At 38.0% G+C, this 18,307-nt stretch overlaps 3 protein-coding genes across 6 annotated transcripts; 2 read left to right on the forward strand and 1 right to left on the reverse strand.

The window, feature by feature from the left end:
* Window positions 1-390: 390 nt before the first annotated feature.
* Window positions 391-6,370, forward strand: LOC146546398 (uncharacterized). 2 transcript variants are annotated; one of them, XM_085265830.1, is made up of 12 exons: window positions 391-531; window positions 1,825-2,008; window positions 2,169-2,311; window positions 2,390-2,481; window positions 2,620-2,848; window positions 2,961-3,014; window positions 3,122-3,184; window positions 3,410-3,493; window positions 3,591-3,682; window positions 3,769-3,827; window positions 3,966-4,109; window positions 4,205-6,370. In XM_085265830.1, the coding sequence occupies exons 1-12, from the start codon at window positions 505-507 to the stop codon at window positions 4,375-4,377; spliced, it is 1,344 nt and encodes a 447-aa protein (XP_085121956.1). In that variant the 5' UTR covers window positions 391-504; the 3' UTR covers window positions 4,378-6,370. The 2 variants fall into 2 exon arrangements, with proteins under 2 accessions (XP_085121956.1, XP_085121957.1); XM_085265831.1 differs by having other exon boundaries at window positions 3,772-3,827.
* A 1,011-nt stretch (window positions 6,371-7,381) lies between these two features.
* Window positions 7,382-12,385, reverse strand: LOC146546399 (uncharacterized). 2 transcript variants are annotated; one of them, XM_085266098.1, is made up of 8 exons: window positions 12,159-12,385; window positions 10,819-10,950; window positions 10,525-10,698; window positions 9,848-9,949; window positions 9,614-9,766; window positions 9,418-9,522; window positions 9,272-9,322; window positions 7,382-9,173 (listed from the first exon to the last, which is right to left on the reverse strand). In XM_085266098.1, the coding sequence occupies exons 1-8, from the start codon at window positions 12,223-12,225 to the stop codon at window positions 8,374-8,376; spliced, it is 1,584 nt and encodes a 527-aa protein (XP_085122224.1). In that variant the 5' UTR covers window positions 12,226-12,385; the 3' UTR covers window positions 7,382-8,373. The 2 variants fall into 2 exon arrangements, with proteins under 2 accessions (XP_085122224.1, XP_085122223.1); XM_085266097.1 differs by having other exon boundaries at window positions 12,153-12,385.
* Window positions 12,376-18,259, forward strand: LOC146546400 (torsin-1A-interacting protein 1-like). Of its 2 annotated transcripts, XM_085266095.1 has the most exons (11): window positions 12,376-12,517; window positions 13,138-13,213; window positions 13,629-13,802; window positions 13,911-14,042; window positions 14,220-14,321; window positions 15,416-15,550; window positions 15,655-15,735; window positions 15,824-15,871; window positions 16,267-16,398; window positions 16,573-16,701; window positions 16,810-18,259. In XM_085266095.1, the coding sequence occupies exons 2-11, from the start codon at window positions 13,180-13,182 to the stop codon at window positions 17,571-17,573; spliced, it is 1,731 nt and encodes a 576-aa protein (XP_085122221.1). In that variant the 5' UTR covers window positions 12,376-12,517; window positions 13,138-13,179; the 3' UTR covers window positions 17,574-18,259. The 2 variants fall into 2 exon arrangements, with proteins under 2 accessions (XP_085122221.1, XP_085122222.1); XM_085266096.1 differs by lacking the exon at window positions 16,267-16,398.
* Window positions 18,260-18,307: the final 48 nt, after the last annotated feature.

Below are 18,307 nucleotides of genomic sequence, written 5' to 3' on the forward strand. Positions count from 1 at the left end.
CAATGACAACATTTACATAGCTCAGATCCTTCATAATTTTCTGATTGGTTGTAGTACAATAGCACAATATATATGGACCCTAGACCAGTAGGGTCCACTAAAGACAATGGGACTGAATAACGTCAATCCAAAGCCTTACACATCACAGTATATCTGCTCACTGAGCCAGATTAATTGAACTAGTGATATGGATGGTGACACACACAGAGGAAGTAAGAGACTAGGAAAATAATCCAGGATATGTCTTTCATTTCACAAGTGAAGGGAAATGTGTTTTGTTTATCACAATGTTCCAGCTTCCTCAATTACAGCTGTAGCACCGCCCACTAACACACATTGCAACAACTGTAACTGTCCTGGAGGGTGGACTCATTTCTTCTGAGACATTTGCAGGGTTTCTTCTATTTCTCTTAGAGGGACTTTCAAAGAGGAGATATTTTTCTTTGTCAACTCAGATGTTCAGGTTTATTTTGATTCTCTTAGCTTTCTGATTCACATTATTAGATGTGGTGTGCAAACATTTACTTTAAGGTAAGAAACTGTTCTTACTCAGTTGTTTTTGTCAGTCTGTGTTTAATATTTGCCAGAGAAATGTTGAAATCCTTTTCAAGTTTATATGACTTACCATATATGACTTACTGTCTGGAGATATGGGGTAATGCATATAAAACGAACACTCTTCATATTTTCAAGTTACAAAAAAGAGCTATAAGAATTATAAACCAATCAAACTATATAGAACCAACTAACATTTTGTTTATTAATCTGAATACCCTGAAATTTTATGATTTAGTTGAATATAAAATGGCACAGATAATGTATAAAGCACAAAATAACTTGCTTTGCCCCAGTACTCAGAAGCTGTTCAAAGTCAGAGAGAGTCAATATGACTTAAGGGGAAGAGATTTCTTTAAGAAAAACAAGATGAGGACAAATATAAAGCAGAGATGTGTTTCTGTTAGAGGAGTTAACCTGTGGAATAGTTATGACAGTGATTTAAAAAGGTGTAGTTCATTTTCCTTGTTTAAAAACATGTTTGAAAATAGAGTATTAGAAAAATATATAAATCAAGAATGAAAAGAACAAAAAGGAGAAAAAAAACAACAACCTCTTGATTCTTTACTTTGATGTAGTTACTTATCTAAGGTGGAAAGTTTTTTTTTCTTTGTTTTGTTTGTTTGTTTGTTTGTTTGTTTTGTTTGGTTTTTGCTTTGTTTTATTATTTTCTTCAAGCCCTGTGTACAGGAGCTGCATACAAAAAGATATTTTGTGAAAAGGGTTGGCGTAATAAGCAAATGCTTCAGCCAATACCTTTTGATTAGCCTTGTCTCATGCTTTCTTTCTTTATGGTAGATTTTTGTTCTGTTTTCACTGTTTTTTTTTTGGTTTTTTTTCTCACTGTTTTCACTGAGATTTGAATTTGAATGCTAATCAATAAAATCAAATCAAATCAAATCAAAGTTTAATGGATAAAACTGAGAGCTCTCTAAAACGGCTTTCCCCCCTAATAGTTTTCCTAGAGAAATCCACATACACCTCATGCTGGCTCTGTTCACCAAAACTGCATTTGTAATCAAACAGTAGTTAAAAGGCGAAAAAGTTTTAACCTAACATTTATGTCCAGCAATGTGTCGGCTGCTCAATACTCGCAAATCTATGAATGACAATGACATTATACTCTCAAGCATCTTTAAAGCAAACACTTTCAGTGTAATCTGCCACTAGAAGTCTACATGCTGGAAGTATATGAATACTTGCAGAAGTAAATAAATATTTAGAGTGCCAATGGATGACCTGGGTATCACTGTGATATTTATTTGACAGATGTGGATGTGGATTCTGATTAGTCTTAACATCATCTCAAAGCTGCATGGGTATTCAGGGGGTTACTTCCCAGAAGCATGTGACTCAATGTTACCCGATCATAATGGTGCAGCTCCTCAAACCACAAACCCCCCCTTCATGGTTGAATATGTGCCCGGCAGCTATCCTGGAGAGCCTGTTACAGGTACAGGGAACGCTGTAGTTTTTATTTTGTTAAATTTGTTTATCACAGCAATGTCTGGTGTAATTGTAATTTACATTTTTTTTTACAAGTTATTACAATCTCTCTTCATTCTCTTTTTCCCAAATCTTTGCTCGGATGAATTTTTGAAACAATTTTCAAGTTTTGCTCAAGAGCAAGGAATCCACATATTTTAGAGGGTTTATGTTAGAGGCTCGAGAGGTTGCAGATGAAACACGTCTTACTGGAAGATTTGTTCTACTTGAGCCTCACAACACTCAACTCCTGAAATGCGGTGTTTTGGAAGTAAGTAGTTGGAATTTGATTTATTGTTTTCATTTTTTGTAAATCTGAAGCTCTCTTATGTTTTGCCACTCTTCTCAGGATTCAGCTGTTAGTCACACAGTTAATCACAAAAGAACTTTGATCCGAGTTAACTGGACTGCGACAGAAGCAGAGCAGGACATCATGTTCAGGTGACTTTAAAATTTCTGATATTCTATGGCTGACGTCCACGGTGAAAATCGAACCTGACCTGCTTCAGATTTCTGTAATATTACAATGCAACAGAAAATGAATTATATCAGCATTCATTCCCTTCTAACATATTTCAGAGCAACATTTCTTCAGCAAAGGTTAAAATTCTGGGAAAATGTGAATATCATCTTACCTCAGCGCACTACTACTACAACTACTACACCGGAAAAAGCTACTACACCGGAAACAACTACTACACCGGAAAAAGCTACTACACCGGAAACAACTACTACACCGGAAACAGCTGCTACACCGGAAACAACTACTACACCAAGCACCACAAAGGGCAACACCAACATAGAAGAAGTAAGAACCCACAGGTGGATTTGATTTTGTAACACTGTACACAAAGTGACTCATTAACCTTGCAAGAGCTTTTTTTTGACAACACTGCTCCCTGTTTCTGATTTACTTTCAGCGAGCAGGTATTGCACTGATGTGTTTTGATTGTGTTTTGGTGGCAGAGATGAAAGTAAGTAGCATATTTAACGATACTCAAGACACGCACTAAATGCTATTCAGCCCCACCTTAAAAGAACAAAAAGAAATGTAATTGTGTTCTACTTCATGTCTTGTTAGGTAATATCCAATATAGGCAAAGTCTTACTGGCCAGTGAGGCTGTTTTTCATCATATAAATAAGGTAAGAGCTGGGGGCCTTTGGTGCTCACAGTGTTTTATTTTCTTCTTGTCCTGCATCTTTGTATTGCTTCCAAGAATTCTTTGAGTATGTAGTTAGTTTGAAAGCCGGGGGTTCACGGGGTGCTGGAACTTACCCCTGCTTTCATAGGGTAAAATATGGATTTTCAGGGCTTTCAAGGCTGTCTAACTTATTATATGCACTGTTGTTTTTATTTAAATTTTGTAGGTGTGTAAGGTAGCAGGCAACGTCCTCTGTGTGGCTGTTGAAATCTCATCCCTGATCTTGTTTAGTATCGGTGATTCCTCCAAGGTGAGAACAACTGGTGGTGTAAAACCCGTCTCATTAACAACATCTGTTTAATTTTTCCCACATGTATTTTTAATGTGTGTGTTTATGTATTTTTTAGTTCATCTTCTTTGCTCTTGTGTGTGTGATGATAGTGATTAATTTCACTGGAACAGTAATTTTGTCTCTGGGGATTAGAAGTGGTCCTGAAAGGTACGTTTAACTTCACTTTGCATGTGCAAACATATCAACTGACATTTGTGCAAAATGTTTATTTCATTTTTCACGTTCTCTTCAAGAAGGAAGATTTGTGAATACGCTGCCAGTGTTTGTTTTGTTATCCATAATATATTTACAAGTAAGAAAATTCTTATACTTGTAAATTTAAGAGTATTAACTTTACACCATCAAAAAAGAGTTTGGACTTTTTTTGTGGAAGTAGTTGCCACTGCCTTTACATTGCTCTGATATTATTTCCATGTTTGTTTTGGGCCAGTTGCTGTCATATTTCTTGGTGTTATGGAGAATGAGTGCGGAAATAACGTGAGGGACTCTTGGCTTCTGAAAGTGATGATTGCTTTCACAGTATGGGATTTCCTGAATGTAATCTGGATTGTCATTTTGAGCAGTGAAAAACGAGGTGAATGCCTTGTGCCTGTCTGAATATAAAAATCTGCATCAGATACAGCATCAAATCTAATGAGGAATAATAATATTAGTATTTTTCTGTTACAGGCCATTTAGGAACGAGCGAGAGAAACAAGCAGCAAGTTCATGTCTGTTTTTCTCATTTCCAGAGGAGACTCAGAGATGTTGTTGTTAATATTGTGTCAGTAATCCTCTTCGCTGGAGCCATTTCTTTTTCTATAGCCATCATTGTTGGTATATTTACTTGTCAGAAACAATAGTTTTGTGGTTTGTTTGAATCACAATCAGATTTCTCTTACAGTTTATATATAGTATGGTTACATCACACTGATCATATCACACTGTTTACCTGCTGCTTCCTCATTTAATGCAAGTAGTGCTTGAGGGTCTTATTTATTGTATCTCGTAATTTTTCAATACACCAGGCAGACTACACAGACTGCATATTGCTTTAGCACACTACAGGGGCGATTCTAGGATCAGAGCTTTGGGGGTGCTGAGCACCCAGAGAGCTGCCCAGCCAGGCAAGATAAACTTTACTCGTCACAGTGAGACTTCTTCCCCGTCTCTGTCAGTCCCTGCATCCCTAAATGTCTCCAGTTGTCCCGAGTTCTCTCTGACTGTCTCCTTGGTGCAGTTAAACCCCTGTTCCTCCCTGTCCTCATCGTCTGTTGTCTTCGTCTCTGTTATCAGTCATCATAATTTTACCATCTCTGTGCAAGTCTGCAAATTTCTTTATTAAATCATGAAATTCTTAAATTCATCAAGTCTCTCTGTGCCTGGGTCCTCGTCACAAAACATGACATCACTGTTTTGTACATTTTAACTCAATTTAATCCCCACATTTGTAAAAGAAAAGCAAAACACTTTTTTGAAATGTCTGTAACAAATCTGATAAAGGTTATTTAAATGCTGCAAAAGAAGAATGGATTGGAATAAAAAAAACCTTAATTACTGGGGAGAATAATGAATGATGCTCACAGTGAGCAAAAAGTAAACTGAGTGTATTTTCTGGACAGAGATTCACTTTTAATGTGTGTGTATCATATAATACAGATACATAAAAAAATACACTCCAAAAATAGAAGAGTCCTTAAAATATTTTTATATTTTTAGTAGTGCGACAGACAAACAGCAAAAAAAAGTAAATCTTTGGGCTAAAAACGCCCCTGGCACACTATATAGCTTGTTTTTCATTTTCAAGGGAAGTTTTCCTAACGTAGGTTAAATTAATTCTCATCAAAGTTAAGCAGTACTTCGAGGATGAAGTTAGATCCACCTGTGTATTGCCATTTCAAAGCCTTGCCGTGTCTTGGAGGCATTTTCTTGCAGTCAGATTAAGAAAAAAAGCCTAATGAAAAGCCACACAGAACAGACATTATTAGGCAGTGTATATTTAACAGTGGAGAGAGAAGACAATTTCACATACCCGGGGCTTGACATCACACAGGACCTGTCACACAAACACTCTGAAGATGCTCAAGAACTTCTACTCACCATCCAGAGCCAAAGTGACCTTCCCAACACTGCATATCACATCACTGTACATGCACTCAATAACAAAATAATGTATTTCAATAATTTTTTTTACTGTTCACTGTAAATCTGCACACTGCTGATTTGCAAACCTTTTTAATTTCCATATTTAATTTGAGGTCATTCTTGTATTTTTAATGGTCGAGAATTGCACAGCAGTAAGCGTTTCACTGCATGTTGTACTGTGTATGATTGACAGGTTTGAAGGAGGGGTTGGGTGTATCCTTCGTGGTCCACCATATCTCAGCCAATTCCAGTTTCCAACAATGGCGGCAGCTACTTAGTTTTAATATTACTCTGTCTGGATCACAAAAAAAACCTCTTACGATATTTTCAGGCCAGAATGTAGCTGTGTAAACTTCAAATAAATGCTCTTTTCATCAAGACCACTTGAGGAAGTGGAAGTGGAGCACTCACTCACAAGTTTCGTCCCCATGAAACTACAGCATGAGCTGCAAACTGATGTCTCATGATTCAGCAGTAAAATGGCTTTTCTTTTGTGGTATTTCACTTTGAGTTCAAAACAATAAACCCACTGCTGTGTAAAAGGTAACCTTTGTTTATGTCTGTGGTCCATTTGGTGACTCACTCAGTTAAACTCGGCCAAGCTACAGAGATGCATTTATCAACTGCTTAGAAAATGATTAAACTTGCTGTAACTTCCTGTTCTTAGAGCCGTACTAATGCTCTTCTAGCAGCTACAATGTATATCTTCATTTGGACACATTTAAATAAATGTAAAAACATATTCATACTTTGTGTCAAACCTAATTTTAATGTTATCGATACAAAACAGTGTCTGTAAACATAATCTTGAAATGGACTTTTGAACTATCAGGTTTCTTAAGAAGTGAGTCGTAACTCCTGCTTAGTAAATGATTGACTTCTTATGTGCTGAATAGATGTCAAGTCCTCGTTTCACAGCTGGAGACTTTAATTTTTAGTAAACAGAAGGACAGGTTACACCCAGTGGATGCTTTATTAGAGTCCTTGCTGTCTTAATTCTTTGTGATTTTGGTCCATATTAACATCATAGCCTCACGCAGTTGCTACACATTTATCATAATCTAAATTTCATTTCATCACATCCCCCCAAATATTTAATTTGAATTACCAGTTTGCAGCTCTCGGTATATTTGTGTAGATATCAATCTAAACATTTGTGGATGTTTTTTCTGTAACTGTAAATTTAAAACACAAGTGTGTGAAGATGAAAACTGAAAGTTCACTTTTCCCCCACACATTCTTGCATTTAGAACATTTTTACCTTCAAAGTCCTGGACTGGATCAGGATTTGGTAACTGTGGAGGCAATCTGAGTACAGTAAACAAGTTTGAGGTTAACAGCTTTGTTACATGGTGTGTTGTGTTTTTTAATGCAGGTGGCTACATTGTGGTCATAAACAGTTACAACACTCAGGTAGACTGTGGCATTTAAACAATGCTCAACAAGTGTTAAGACTCTAAAATATGCCAAGAATTATGTCGCCACCAACACCTTGACCGTTGAGAGAAAGAAGGATGGATCCATGCTCGCATGTTGTCTATACCAAATTCTGACCCTACTGTCACAACATTACAATACACTCATCAGACCAGGCACCATTTTTACAGTCTAGTTGTCTGGTTTTGCTGAGCCTGTAAGAACTGTAGCCTCAGTTTCATATTTGTAGCTAACAGTAGTAGCCTAGCTCATTATTAACATAAACAATTAGACAATTCACTCCTCTATGTATCAAAATTATCTTTATTGATAATATTCAGGTGTTTATGAGTGCTCAGAATAACAAGAGGAATGAGATGTATGACAGGAAACAGCACAAACAAGTTCACATGTTGTCATGTGCGCTAGTATAAATGACTGGAGAAAGTTTTTACTCTAATTAAATACAGTGTATTCTTCATATGTGTTTAAGGCACAGTCTGGGACGAGCTAATCAGTATTTATCCAAAATATTTTTACAGATATAAACCACATTGCGAGTAGCTCACAATGTGAAGTGACAACATGTTCAAAAGACCATTTAATATCAAATCCACATATACACAGCTTTAAAAAAATACCTCAATCCAGGAAACATGACACAAATATACATATTTAGAAAAAAGCAAAGAATATAAAATATTCACCTTAAAAAGCTGTTGCTCAAAAAGACAGACACTTAAGTCAAAACCAAGCATTTCCAGCACTCACACAAAAAATAAAGAATTAAATGAAGTCACCTGGTTGTCTTGGACAGCAGAATAAAAGATGAAATATGAATTTTCACTGAAAACAAAACTTTTTTTTTTTTTTTTTAGTTCCAGTAAAGAAAAGCTGAGGATGACGGAAAAAATGAGATGGTCATTAAAAGCTGCTGAGAAACGATGCAGGCTTTAACAGGCAACAAAAAATTAAACAGCTCAGTCAGTCTGTGTTTCGTAGATTGCATGCACATGAGAAAAGATTATCGCCACACTTGTGAAGTGGAATGATGGTGTAACACTGTAACCTCTTTTAACATGCATGCATGAGTAAAAACTGTTTAAATTTTTGTGCAGTCGAACCAAATCATATGCGTTTGACTTCAATTTAAGTACAATGTAATCTCTGAGAGAAAGAGAATAACACAATTATCGAATGCTGTAAATGAATTATCACAGCACACATCATACTTCCACGTTTTTCCTTTCTCGTAGCTCCTTCTACAGTGCAAAGAAGAATCAGGCAGCTTGGTTTTTTTAGCATCCTTTCTTCTCCACCTCAGACACCACAGGCAGGACAAGATGGGAGATGCGACTCCACAGACCACCAAACATATCATTATTCATTATATTATACGTTTTGCCACTGGTGTCCACCAGCCTCTCCTTAAGATAGTCTTGCACCATCTCTTCCACCTCTTTTAAACCCTTTTCCTTCGGGATCTCATCTTGAGGCAGCAGCACAGAAAACAACAAGAAAACCCGCTTATATGCGGAATTCTCGTGGTCGCAGTAGCGATAAAAAATGAGAGTGGAGCCTGGTGGCAGCTCTTCCAAACGATGAATGATGGCCACAGGTTTTTCTCCCTCAAACGCTGCTTGCAGCTGACTGTCAATGTCTAACTTCACCTTATCACTGTCCTGGCCTGCTTTGCTTTTTCCATCAATGTCAAGGAAAGAGGCATTGAGGGCAGATGAGAAGGAAGCAGCCAGACCCCGAGCAAGGCACTGCAGTGTCCTCTCAGCCTTCTGTCCTGCAGTGAAAATCAGACTGACTGGCTCAGAGGGATGGGCTGTTTTAAGGTGCTTCTCCAGGTGGATTTTGCTCAACTTCCACAACTCAGGCCGCTGACTGGGGAACTGAGTCTGAAGATCAGACAATTGATCAGCAAACCTTTCTGGCTTCACAGCCCTGGATGACTGCCCTCCACCACGTTTCATGTCTTGGAGTAATGGGATGATCTTGTATATCAGCAATGTCCCGATCACAAATAGTACCAGGAGAACTAACAGGAGAACTACCAGCCGAACTAAACCCCACAAACACCACGTGAACCCTTTAATAACACAGAAACAAAAGAACACACAAAGTTAATAAATAATGTTTAAAAAGCATCATCAGGTCTAAAGATAATAATTAAAATGACAAACTTACCTCTAGAGGAATTTCTGGGGCGTGTCTTGGTAGCAACAGGTTTCTGTTTGTCTTTTAATAAAAGAAAACATGATTATATTAATGCACAGATGTCACCACTATAGCAGGTGTTGCAGAGAGAGAATACTGAGATAAAGCAGCAATACCAGATTCTTTGGAATGAATAGTCTCTTTTCTTGGAACGTTATTCACACGTCTCGGATTCACACTTGGGGTAAGGTGGTTAACTTTGGATAAATCTGAAGATGAGGCTAAATTTAGAAAAGAAAACATCTTTTCAAAGATCAAAAGTCATCACGCAGACGCTCAACCTTTCTATACAGAATATGAGCAGCACAATACCAGCGCTCTGGGCTTTGAGCATCATCGTCCTCTTGTAGTCTGCCATGCTGGACGGCTTGAGAGCCGGTGAATGATGTCTGTTCACTGTTGCGCTGATCTGTGCGACAGGCTTGGTGGGGGGTGCAGGTGCTTTAGGTGCTGGTGTTGCTGAAACTAAACAAAATAGGTTAGGTCAAATAACTTAGACCATAATTTAACACTCTGAATGTCAAGGAAGATGGAGCATTTTTCTACCTTTCTTGGATTTCATCAAGTTGGGATCCTCAGTCTTAAGACTGGGTCTGTAGAGCTCATCAAGCACTACACGGGGATTTAAGTTCCTATCTCCGAGAGCATCTGTGTTAAGCAGAAGATTTTTAAGATAAAATCCTAATAAAGTCATAAAAGAAAAGTAACTTAACACAAAGTGTATTTGTATATTATTATATGGCTTATATAGTAAAAATAAAGTATTGGTCCAAGACGTTTGCCTTTGTTTTTATTTTAATTTTTTTTTATTTAAATGTGATGCATTCTCAATCATCCAGGTAAGTAAATCTCCAAAGTCTGATTCTGTTCATCTGGACGTAGCGTTTTCAGAGGGGGAATCTCCAATCTCAGCTGACTGCAGGTTTCCCCAACCTTATAAACAGTACATTTGCATAGTCATAGTTTCAGTCATTTAGCAAATGTACTGTGTAGAAGATTTTGGAACAGGTTGATGAACAGAATCAATCTTTGGACATTTAAATGTGGTGTTTTGATAACTTAATTCAGTCCTGTTTTATTTACACTTTATACAGCCTCCCTATGTTTTAAGTTACTGTATTATCCATTTGTTCTTTACATTAAATAAAAATAAATTAAAAGGGAATATTATCTAATCTCTATGATTTATTTCATAATGAATGTTCACTAGTTGTAGTACAAACCTTTGTGTATGTTTGGCAGATCAGTGACTTTAAAGGAATCCCGTTCAATATCCATTTCCTGGTCTTCATTTTTCTGAATGTCTCCAGATGATTCCTCAACATCCATCTTACTTTCAGCGCTCTCGTCAAACACTGCTTCTTCAGCATCCAGTCGGCTCTTCTTGCTAGGGGACTCTGTTAGGCAATAAATAATAGACACGGATTGTTTGTTTTTTAACAGTGCCTTGAACAGTGAGGGTAACTAAGGGTAATCAGCCATTAAAATTAGGCAAATACTTAATTCCAGCAACTAACCTCCATCTTCAAAGTCAAGCTCCCCATCTTTGGTACCATTAACTGATGTAGGAGCATCAGCAGCGTCAGCTTGTGCTTTTTTTCTTTTGGTCCTCTTTATAGGCTGCCTAGGAGTTGCCTCAAAACTCGACCCTTTGGAAGACAGGATTAGAAATGAGTATATCACATGGACAGCTCAGGATAAGTTATTTAGAGAAATAGCGAGGCAAGGCTGAGATAGTTTGGACAAGTGCAGAGGAAGGATAGTGAATATACTGGGCAAAGGAGGTTGAAAATGCAAATGCCAGGCAGGAGGAAAAGAGGAACACAAAAGAAGAGATTCCTGGATGATGTGAAGGAGGACATGCAGAGCTAGGGACAGGGCGAAAAAGACGGAGATGATCCCCTGTGGGGACCGCTGACAGGAGCAGCCAAAAGAAGAAAAAACCCTGAAACAGAACTGGTGTCCAGCCAGCCTCCATTTTGCTTTGTGTTCCCTATGTATTCTAGTATTACGGCAAGAGACGCGGAAACCTGATTTCAAAATAAAAACCACCTTCAAGTAAATGTAGCTTCAACATTAACCCTCATTTCAAAATAAAAGCATTCGAAACCTAATTGCAAAATAAAAGCTTCGAGTTAATTTGCAGATATGTTAAGTACATAATAACAAATATCATTTAGTCTTGTTTACACACTCTAATGTTACATCCAAATGACACACCCGTGTACTCCAGTAGCCCCGTCAATGCCATGTTATTTTGGATTTCACAGTAAAAGCCTGTGAATTTTCATTTTTGAACTACTCTGTCATTGACTTCAGAATGCTCTTAAAAGGAAAACTCATATTTCCACAGACTAGTTGCACTCAATATCAAGTCAGTCCAACCTTGCTTTTCACAGTTTGCCCATATATCAGTGTGTTTAGCGGCTTAATGAAACGTTGATCCCTGTCACTGACCGCCAGTGCTAAAAGCGAAAGTCAGTTTGTGATTTTAATTTCGCTGCTGCTGTAAACTGTTTCGAGACACAGCGCTAAAAAACAAAACACAAACAAACAACAACAAAAAAAAAAACCCTCACATAGATAATGGCTAATATGTAGCAAAGCATTTCAATGTAAGGAGATAACTCATTGGTTTTAAAGTTGTGCCTGAACTCGTACCAGGAACTGAAACATTAAGTTAATTTTAATACAGATTCCTATCTGAGGATCATTTACACCGGTGAAGCCTGCTAACATTAGCCAAAGCACCGATCCAAATCTGATTTTCTTTTAATAAACTTGTGAGTATGAGGGAGCTAATTCCGATGGCTAAGCTAGTTAATTGACATACCACTCGAACAGTGCTCACCTTTACCTGACATCCGTCGTGTCGATCTAGTCATGGGACGAGAGAGCTTATCTTCAGAGTCTCTGGTATCCATTTGTAACTCAAATTCAATTGAGCGATGCCAAACAACTTCAACTAAACAATGCGACGTAGCATCGCGCGCACAAACAAGCTACAATCACTGGACTTCCCTGTAGCTGGGGGGACATTTCTTGACAGGACACCGTTGCCGCCCGGAAAATAGTGCAACGTTTAGTTATCTCTATAGAAACAAAGGCACTGTTAAACGTTCCGCTTCAGAATTTAGTCTGCTATGAGTGCCACACATGCTAACTGAAAGCTAAGGAAGCGTATGATCTACGGCGATATGATCCGTGACATATTTGGTATGGAGCAGTAATCAGAAAAGCGTATCGTTATGACTTTTGAGTTACACGAAGGCATTTTTTTTTACAATAACACCCAAGTAATGCTTTGGTAACTGTTGGCTAAATTAGCATCACTCTGGCTGGGCTAGCTTAGTTATCTTTGTCACTTAAATAGCTAGTTCTCTTTAATTATGGTTACCAACAATTTACGTTTCGTGCATGTCATTAGAGCTTAGTTCCCGGCGAGTAGTTATTTCTCTCGCAATAATTTATACTAGCTTTTCTTCGGCTTGCTTACTGTCACCTCGCAGCAAGTTCAGTTTCGATTTAGTAGCAAAACGTTATTTAGCAAATCCACGAAAGCACAGCCACAAATTAATACTTCCAAAATGCAATGTACATATTTCCTTTTTATTTAGTGACAGTTTGAAAAGTTGAGGAGCGTAATGGTTGTTCTCGTTCTTCTTTAACTTTAGCGAGACTGCCTTTGAGCTTGGCTCTGTTGACATGCACGTAAGCAGATTTACATTATTTGTTTGGACCTTTGAACATGTGACGACAAACTGTAACTCGTGGCTTCGCATAAAAAAGAAAAACATGTAATGTTTATTTGTTTTATTCACGCTTGAACCATCCAGTGAACCCTAAGTGAAGAAAAGGAAGACCATCTACCTAAAGACATGGAAATGGAAGTCCCCAGTCCGAACGCAGCAGGTAAAATTCTAATATTTCTACGTTGCTCAGCCAGTGTTTGCTGTTTGGTGGTCGACTCGCTGCATTATTAAAGCAGTACAGACATAACTAATGTTTATCTCTATTTCAAGAAATACTGAACACATGTACGGTTAATATTTGGCATTTACTTCAGTTATAGCATGTTTCTGAACTAAAATGTTATTTGTTTCTCGTGATGAAATGTAAATAAATACAAAAAAATCAGTTATAACCAAGATCTGTATAGAACAAATATGTTTATCTTGAACATGTTTATCACTATTAAGTTTTACTTTTTTGAACCTTTTGAAAAGATTGAGAGAGAGAGAGAGTGAGTAAGCATTGTAAGGATAGCACATATATTTATTGCACCAATGTAAAATAATTAATGAAAATTCAAACGTGTTTTTTGCAGAAAGGGTGCAAAATAAGGTACAATGTTGTAATGAAGAACATGTTCCTGGTGAGGACAGCCCACCGATGGAGGAGAAAAGCGAAGAAAGTGAAGCTGATGTTATAAATCGTGGTGACTGCAAAAAGGAGACAATAAAAAAAGAGAAATTAGCCACAACAGAAGGGACTGCTTCAGGTCAGTGTTTCTGTCCAAGTGTTACAGCACATAATTCAGATATTAGTCAACAGTCAGTTATATTATATACCCCACTTTGGAACAGTTAAACTGTTTTTATTTCGTTAGATGAAAGTCGCGTCACAACGAACGAACCATCAGAATTAACTTTACAAATCCCAAATGACAAAGCGAATGACCAGGGCGATGAACCGGAACCTGAGCTAAAGAAAAACAACTCAGATAATAAATTTGGAGATGGTGAGTCAGAACTTTTTGGAACATCACGGATTAGAATTTGTTCCTTAAACTTTTTGCTTCAGTCTGCTAACTTTCTATGACTCCACGAGGAAACTGGAAGTGTGTAAGTTGTTTTTTCTTTTCTTTACCATCTTTTATTTGTGTAAACTTGTTTTTTCCCCGTGAACAATTTTTCAGCTTCAGAGGAAAGACAGCAAGAACCTGAGAGCCCAACACAGCAGTTAGATGACCACGGTAATAATGTTGAAAACATCGGTCCTACCACCCCAGAGGCTTCAGGTCAGTGTTTCTGTCCAAGTGTTACAGCACATAATTCAGATATTAGTCAACAGTCAGTTATATTATATACCCCACTTTGGAACATCATCAACCAGCATTGTTTGTCTTAGTTATTAGTCATTTGTAAGTTTTGTTACTGCTGTGCTCCTAAAATGGCCATATTCATTTTACAAATCTTGTTATAGACATAAGTCTTGAGCCACCCCTCATTTTTCCTCCTTTCTTTTTTCTTCCAATGAGGCAGACTTTATTGTTAAATAGCAATGACAGAGCTTTCCGGGCTTTCTGAAGGAGTTTTAAAACGTTTCTTTGGACACTGAGTGCTTTTTCACTCATTTTCAAGGATGAGCCGCTGTTGTAACAGACAACAAAGAACTGATTTTGAATTGTATTTTAGGATCTTTGTTACTTTGCTAAAAATATATAATTTTTTTCCACCTGAGCTCTAAAATATGCTAAAGATGGGCATTTTGCACTAAAACAGGTGATTCCCAAAGAAGTGTTGAGATCAAACTTGGCATACTCAGCATGGTGTGTAGTGTGTTCTTGTAAGGTGAAGAAGTGGAAGACAAAAGAAGAAAAAGCAGGACTCTGTCTTCCTGTGTTCCAACAGATCGCAGCTTTTCTTTTTGTTGCTGCTGGACTTAGAACAGATTTTCAATGATCAGGATGATTTTTATCCCTCAGCCATAAAAAGCTAATGGGGTATCATCGGCACCCTGCCGGGTGGGCGGGGCTAGCACCCAGGTTTTTGAATGTGATAACGAGAATGAGGCGACATAGGATTTTGGAATTCGTACCATAGGTGCATCTAATAAAACCTTGGATGAGTTTGAATCTCAGTGATCTCAACTTAAGGTCAAGGTCGGAGGTCAAGTTTTCTGAGAATGTTCCATATCTCACCTATTGTCAGTCTTATTGTTCCAAGATTAAAAGGGGAATTACTGTTGCCCTGGGCTTTGTTAAAAGAAATCTCCATTAAGGATGCTGCAGATGCCTGATCCAAGATGATTTTTGGGGCACAGTAATATTAAATATGTAGAGATCGGAAGTTCTAGGTTGCTATGGAAGTTAAACTATTTTTATTTCAACAGACACAAGTCAAACCACGACACAGGGAGCATCTGAAACAACTGTTCCACCAACCCAAGATAAACAAGATGATCGGATAGATGGAGGCGAAAGTGAGAAAAAAGAAATCTCAGTCTCAGTCTGTCAGCCTGGAGACCGTGAGTCTGACCTTTCTGAAACATCACTGATTAGAATTCTTTTTTGCTTCAGTCAGCTAACTTTCTGTGACTCCACAAACAAAACTGTGATTTCTTTTTTACAGAGTTCAGTGAAGGTGAAGACGGATCCTGTGAGAACTTAGACAGTGATCAGGCTCATTTTCAGGAACACACAGTTACAGCAGGTAAATTGTTCAACCGTTCAGAGTCAAGAGAACATTTGTTACCAAATGTTTCTACTGATCAAAAATTGCTTTGATCCTGTTTAATCAGCCACAGCTTTATCATCTCAACCTGCTGACTTCAGTGACACTATTCAAGGTAAGGAAGGAATATTAAAGAGACCACGTGTGGGATCTTGAATAGATATGACAGATTTCATGGGCAATTAACATAAATGAGTCACGTGCTTATTGCAGACAGGGATTTGTCTAAAAAAGAGGTGCGACCTGTTGCAGAAGCACATTCTCCCGATAAGGACAGCATATTATTATGGATTTATTTGAAAGACAAAGTCTATATTTACTTTGGTTTAAAACATACATTTAGCCTCGTTGTTCTAAGATTAAAAAGGAAACTACTGCTGTAATAAAAGTTTTCTAGTCATATTTAAAGATGAAGCACTTGCTTAATCTTATGGGACACAAGAATCAGAAATATTTAAAGATCCAAAGTCTTAGGATGTTGTGAAAGTTAAACTGTTTTTATTTCGTTAGATGAAAGTCGCGTCACAACGAACAAACCATCAGAATTAACTTTACAAATCCCAAATGACAAAGCGAATGACCAGGGCGATGAACCGGAACCTGAGCTAAAGAAAAACAACTCAGATAATAAATTTGGAGATGGTGAGTCAGAACTTTTTGGAACATCACGGATTAGAATTTGTTCCTTAAACTTTTTGCTTCAGTCTGCTAACTTTCTATGACTCCACGAGGAAACTGGAAGTGTGTAAGTTTTTTCTTTTCTTTACCCTCTTTTATTTGTGTAAACTTGTTTTTTCCCCGTGAACAATTTTTCAGCTTCAGAGGAAAGACGGCAAGAACCTGAGAGCCCAACACAGCAGTTAGATGACCACGGTAATAATGTTGAAAACATCGGTCCTACCACCCCAGAGGCTAGTCAAACTGAAGATCCACAAGTTACTAGCGGTAATCTTAGTACATTTGTTCTTTTTTTTTTGTAATAGTTTTTTTTTTTTAAATAATTCTTTTTGTTATGAAGTAGATGTTTAAATAACACAGGCCTTTTCTCCGTAGGAAGTGGAAAATACTTGCTAGCAGTTGCTATAGTAGTGGCAATTGTTGCTATCGCGCTGCATTTTCTTCAGCCAGAATCTCCGCCTCAGACGAATGATGTACCGAAGATAGACGTCTTCCTCAGGCAGCTGGAAAAAGTAAAGACTCGGTTTCCTAACCAGCGTGCTGAGCTCTGGAATAGGGGCAGAATCCACCTTAAGAGACACCTTCAGACCACACAGCCCACGGAGCCCGTGAGTCTGATTCTCACTGCAGGCCTCAGAGCTGAGAAGACGCTGAACTGCCTAGCTCGGGACCTGGCCTCCGCCTACTCTTCTGCCCTGAACGCCTCCGTCCTCCACATAGATGGAGCCAGCAAAGCCAGCCAGGACAGTGACCACGTCAAACTGGACATTGACAGGAAGTTGCAGGGAGCTTTTGATGGAGACAAACCTGTAGCCGTCATTCATCGCTTTGAAGAGCTACCTCCGGGCTCCACGCTAATTTTTTATCGTTATTGCGACCACGAGAATGCCGCATACAAGAAAACTTTTCTGATCTTCACTGTACTGCTGGGGGAAGAAGACGAGATTCCTGCTAAGATTAGCTTGTGTGCTGTTGAGGAGATGGTGGATGACCACCTTCAAAAAAAATTCCTCACTCATGGCCACCCAGTGTCTTTTGACATGATGGACCTGGACAAATATGGTGGACTGTGGAGTCGTATTTCTCACCTTATCCTCCCCGTGGCAGCAGAGCAGAGAATAGAGCTTGAAGGGTGCTAGAGAGCAGAAGCATTCATTCTAGTCTGAACTTTTAATCTGGGCACTAAGCTGGGTAATTCATCATTTGGGAGGTAGTAGACCTCAAGGATATTGAATATACAGAAGTGGACTTTCAGAATGAATGAGAATCATTATGGTATGGGATTTAAAGTCATTTCTCTGATCAGATGTAATTATGAACAGATAATTGTAAGTTTATTTGGTCTCTGCATTATATTTAAAATTTTGAAGGTAATTTCTGCATTTTAATAAATACTTGGAGTCACAAGATAGAAGGAAGAACAATTCTTTTGGTATCACGGCAATGGGGTTTTTAATTGTTATTGCAAATGTCTTCTGTGATTCGGAAACTTGCATGGCACCAACATGCCTTAACTGAACATACAAAGTCCTTTTTGTCTATATGTATATGTACACGTTACACTACGGGATAAAAAATGAAGATAAGTACATAAATTATATGTGCCTTAAAGTAAAAAATAAACGCTGAAGAATTTTAAATGTCTTTTGTGACTGGAATGAACACTGTTGCCACCAGAGGGCAGCAAATCCACATCTGAAACTTGTCTCCAGCGTCTGTGAAAAGGCTTGGTGGCATTTTGAAAAGCAGCATAAAGTTTGCATATGAAGTCAAACTACACCTTCTTTAATCTGGAACTGCAAATTAAATTGAACCTGAAATAAAATCCGAGTTTGGGGGTTGCATTTTAATCATGACTAACACTAACAAGCTG

This window comes from Mchenga conophoros, linkage group LG23, assembly GCF_057382185.1.
Source record: "Mchenga conophoros isolate Kocher_MC1m ecotype Shallow Benthic linkage group LG23, M_conophoros_male_GT1.1, whole genome shotgun sequence".
Taxonomy (NCBI): Eukaryota; Metazoa; Chordata; class Actinopteri; order Cichliformes; family Cichlidae; genus Mchenga; species Mchenga conophoros.

Bases quoted from the DNA above. Each gene is read 5' to 3' on its own strand.
- LOC146546398 (XM_085265830.1), top strand. From the start codon at position 505: ATGTGGTGTGCAAACATTTACTTTAAG. The intron at 3,185-3,409 runs GTAAGAGCTGGG...TAAATTTTGTAG, and splicing joins TTTTTCATCATATAAATAAG to GTGTGTAAGGTAGCAGGCAA. The intron at 4,110-4,204 runs GTGAATGCCTTG...TTTCTGTTACAG, and splicing joins TTTGAGCAGTGAAAAACGAG to GCCATTTAGGAACGAGCGAG.
- LOC146546399 (XM_085266097.1), bottom strand. From the start codon at position 12,225: ATGGATACCAGAGACTCTGAAGATAAGCTCTCTCGTCCCATGACTAGA. The intron at 10,951-12,152 runs GTGAGCACTGTT...TGTCTTCCAAAG, and splicing joins ACGACGGATGTCAGGTAAAG to GGTCGAGTTTTGAGGCAACT. The intron at 9,174-9,271 runs GTAAGTTTGTCA...GTGTTATTAAAG, and splicing joins CCCCAGAAATTCCTCTAGAG to GGTTCACGTGGTGTTTGTGG.
- LOC146546400 (XM_085266095.1), top strand. From the start codon at position 13,180: ATGGAAATGGAAGTCCCCAGTCCGAACGCAGCAG. The intron at 13,803-13,910 runs GTCAGTGTTTCT...TTATTTCGTTAG, and splicing joins AACAGAAGGGACTGCTTCAG to ATGAAAGTCGCGTCACAACG. The intron at 15,551-15,654 runs GTGAGTCTGACC...TCTTTTTTACAG, and splicing joins AGTCTGTCAGCCTGGAGACC to AGTTCAGTGAAGGTGAAGAC.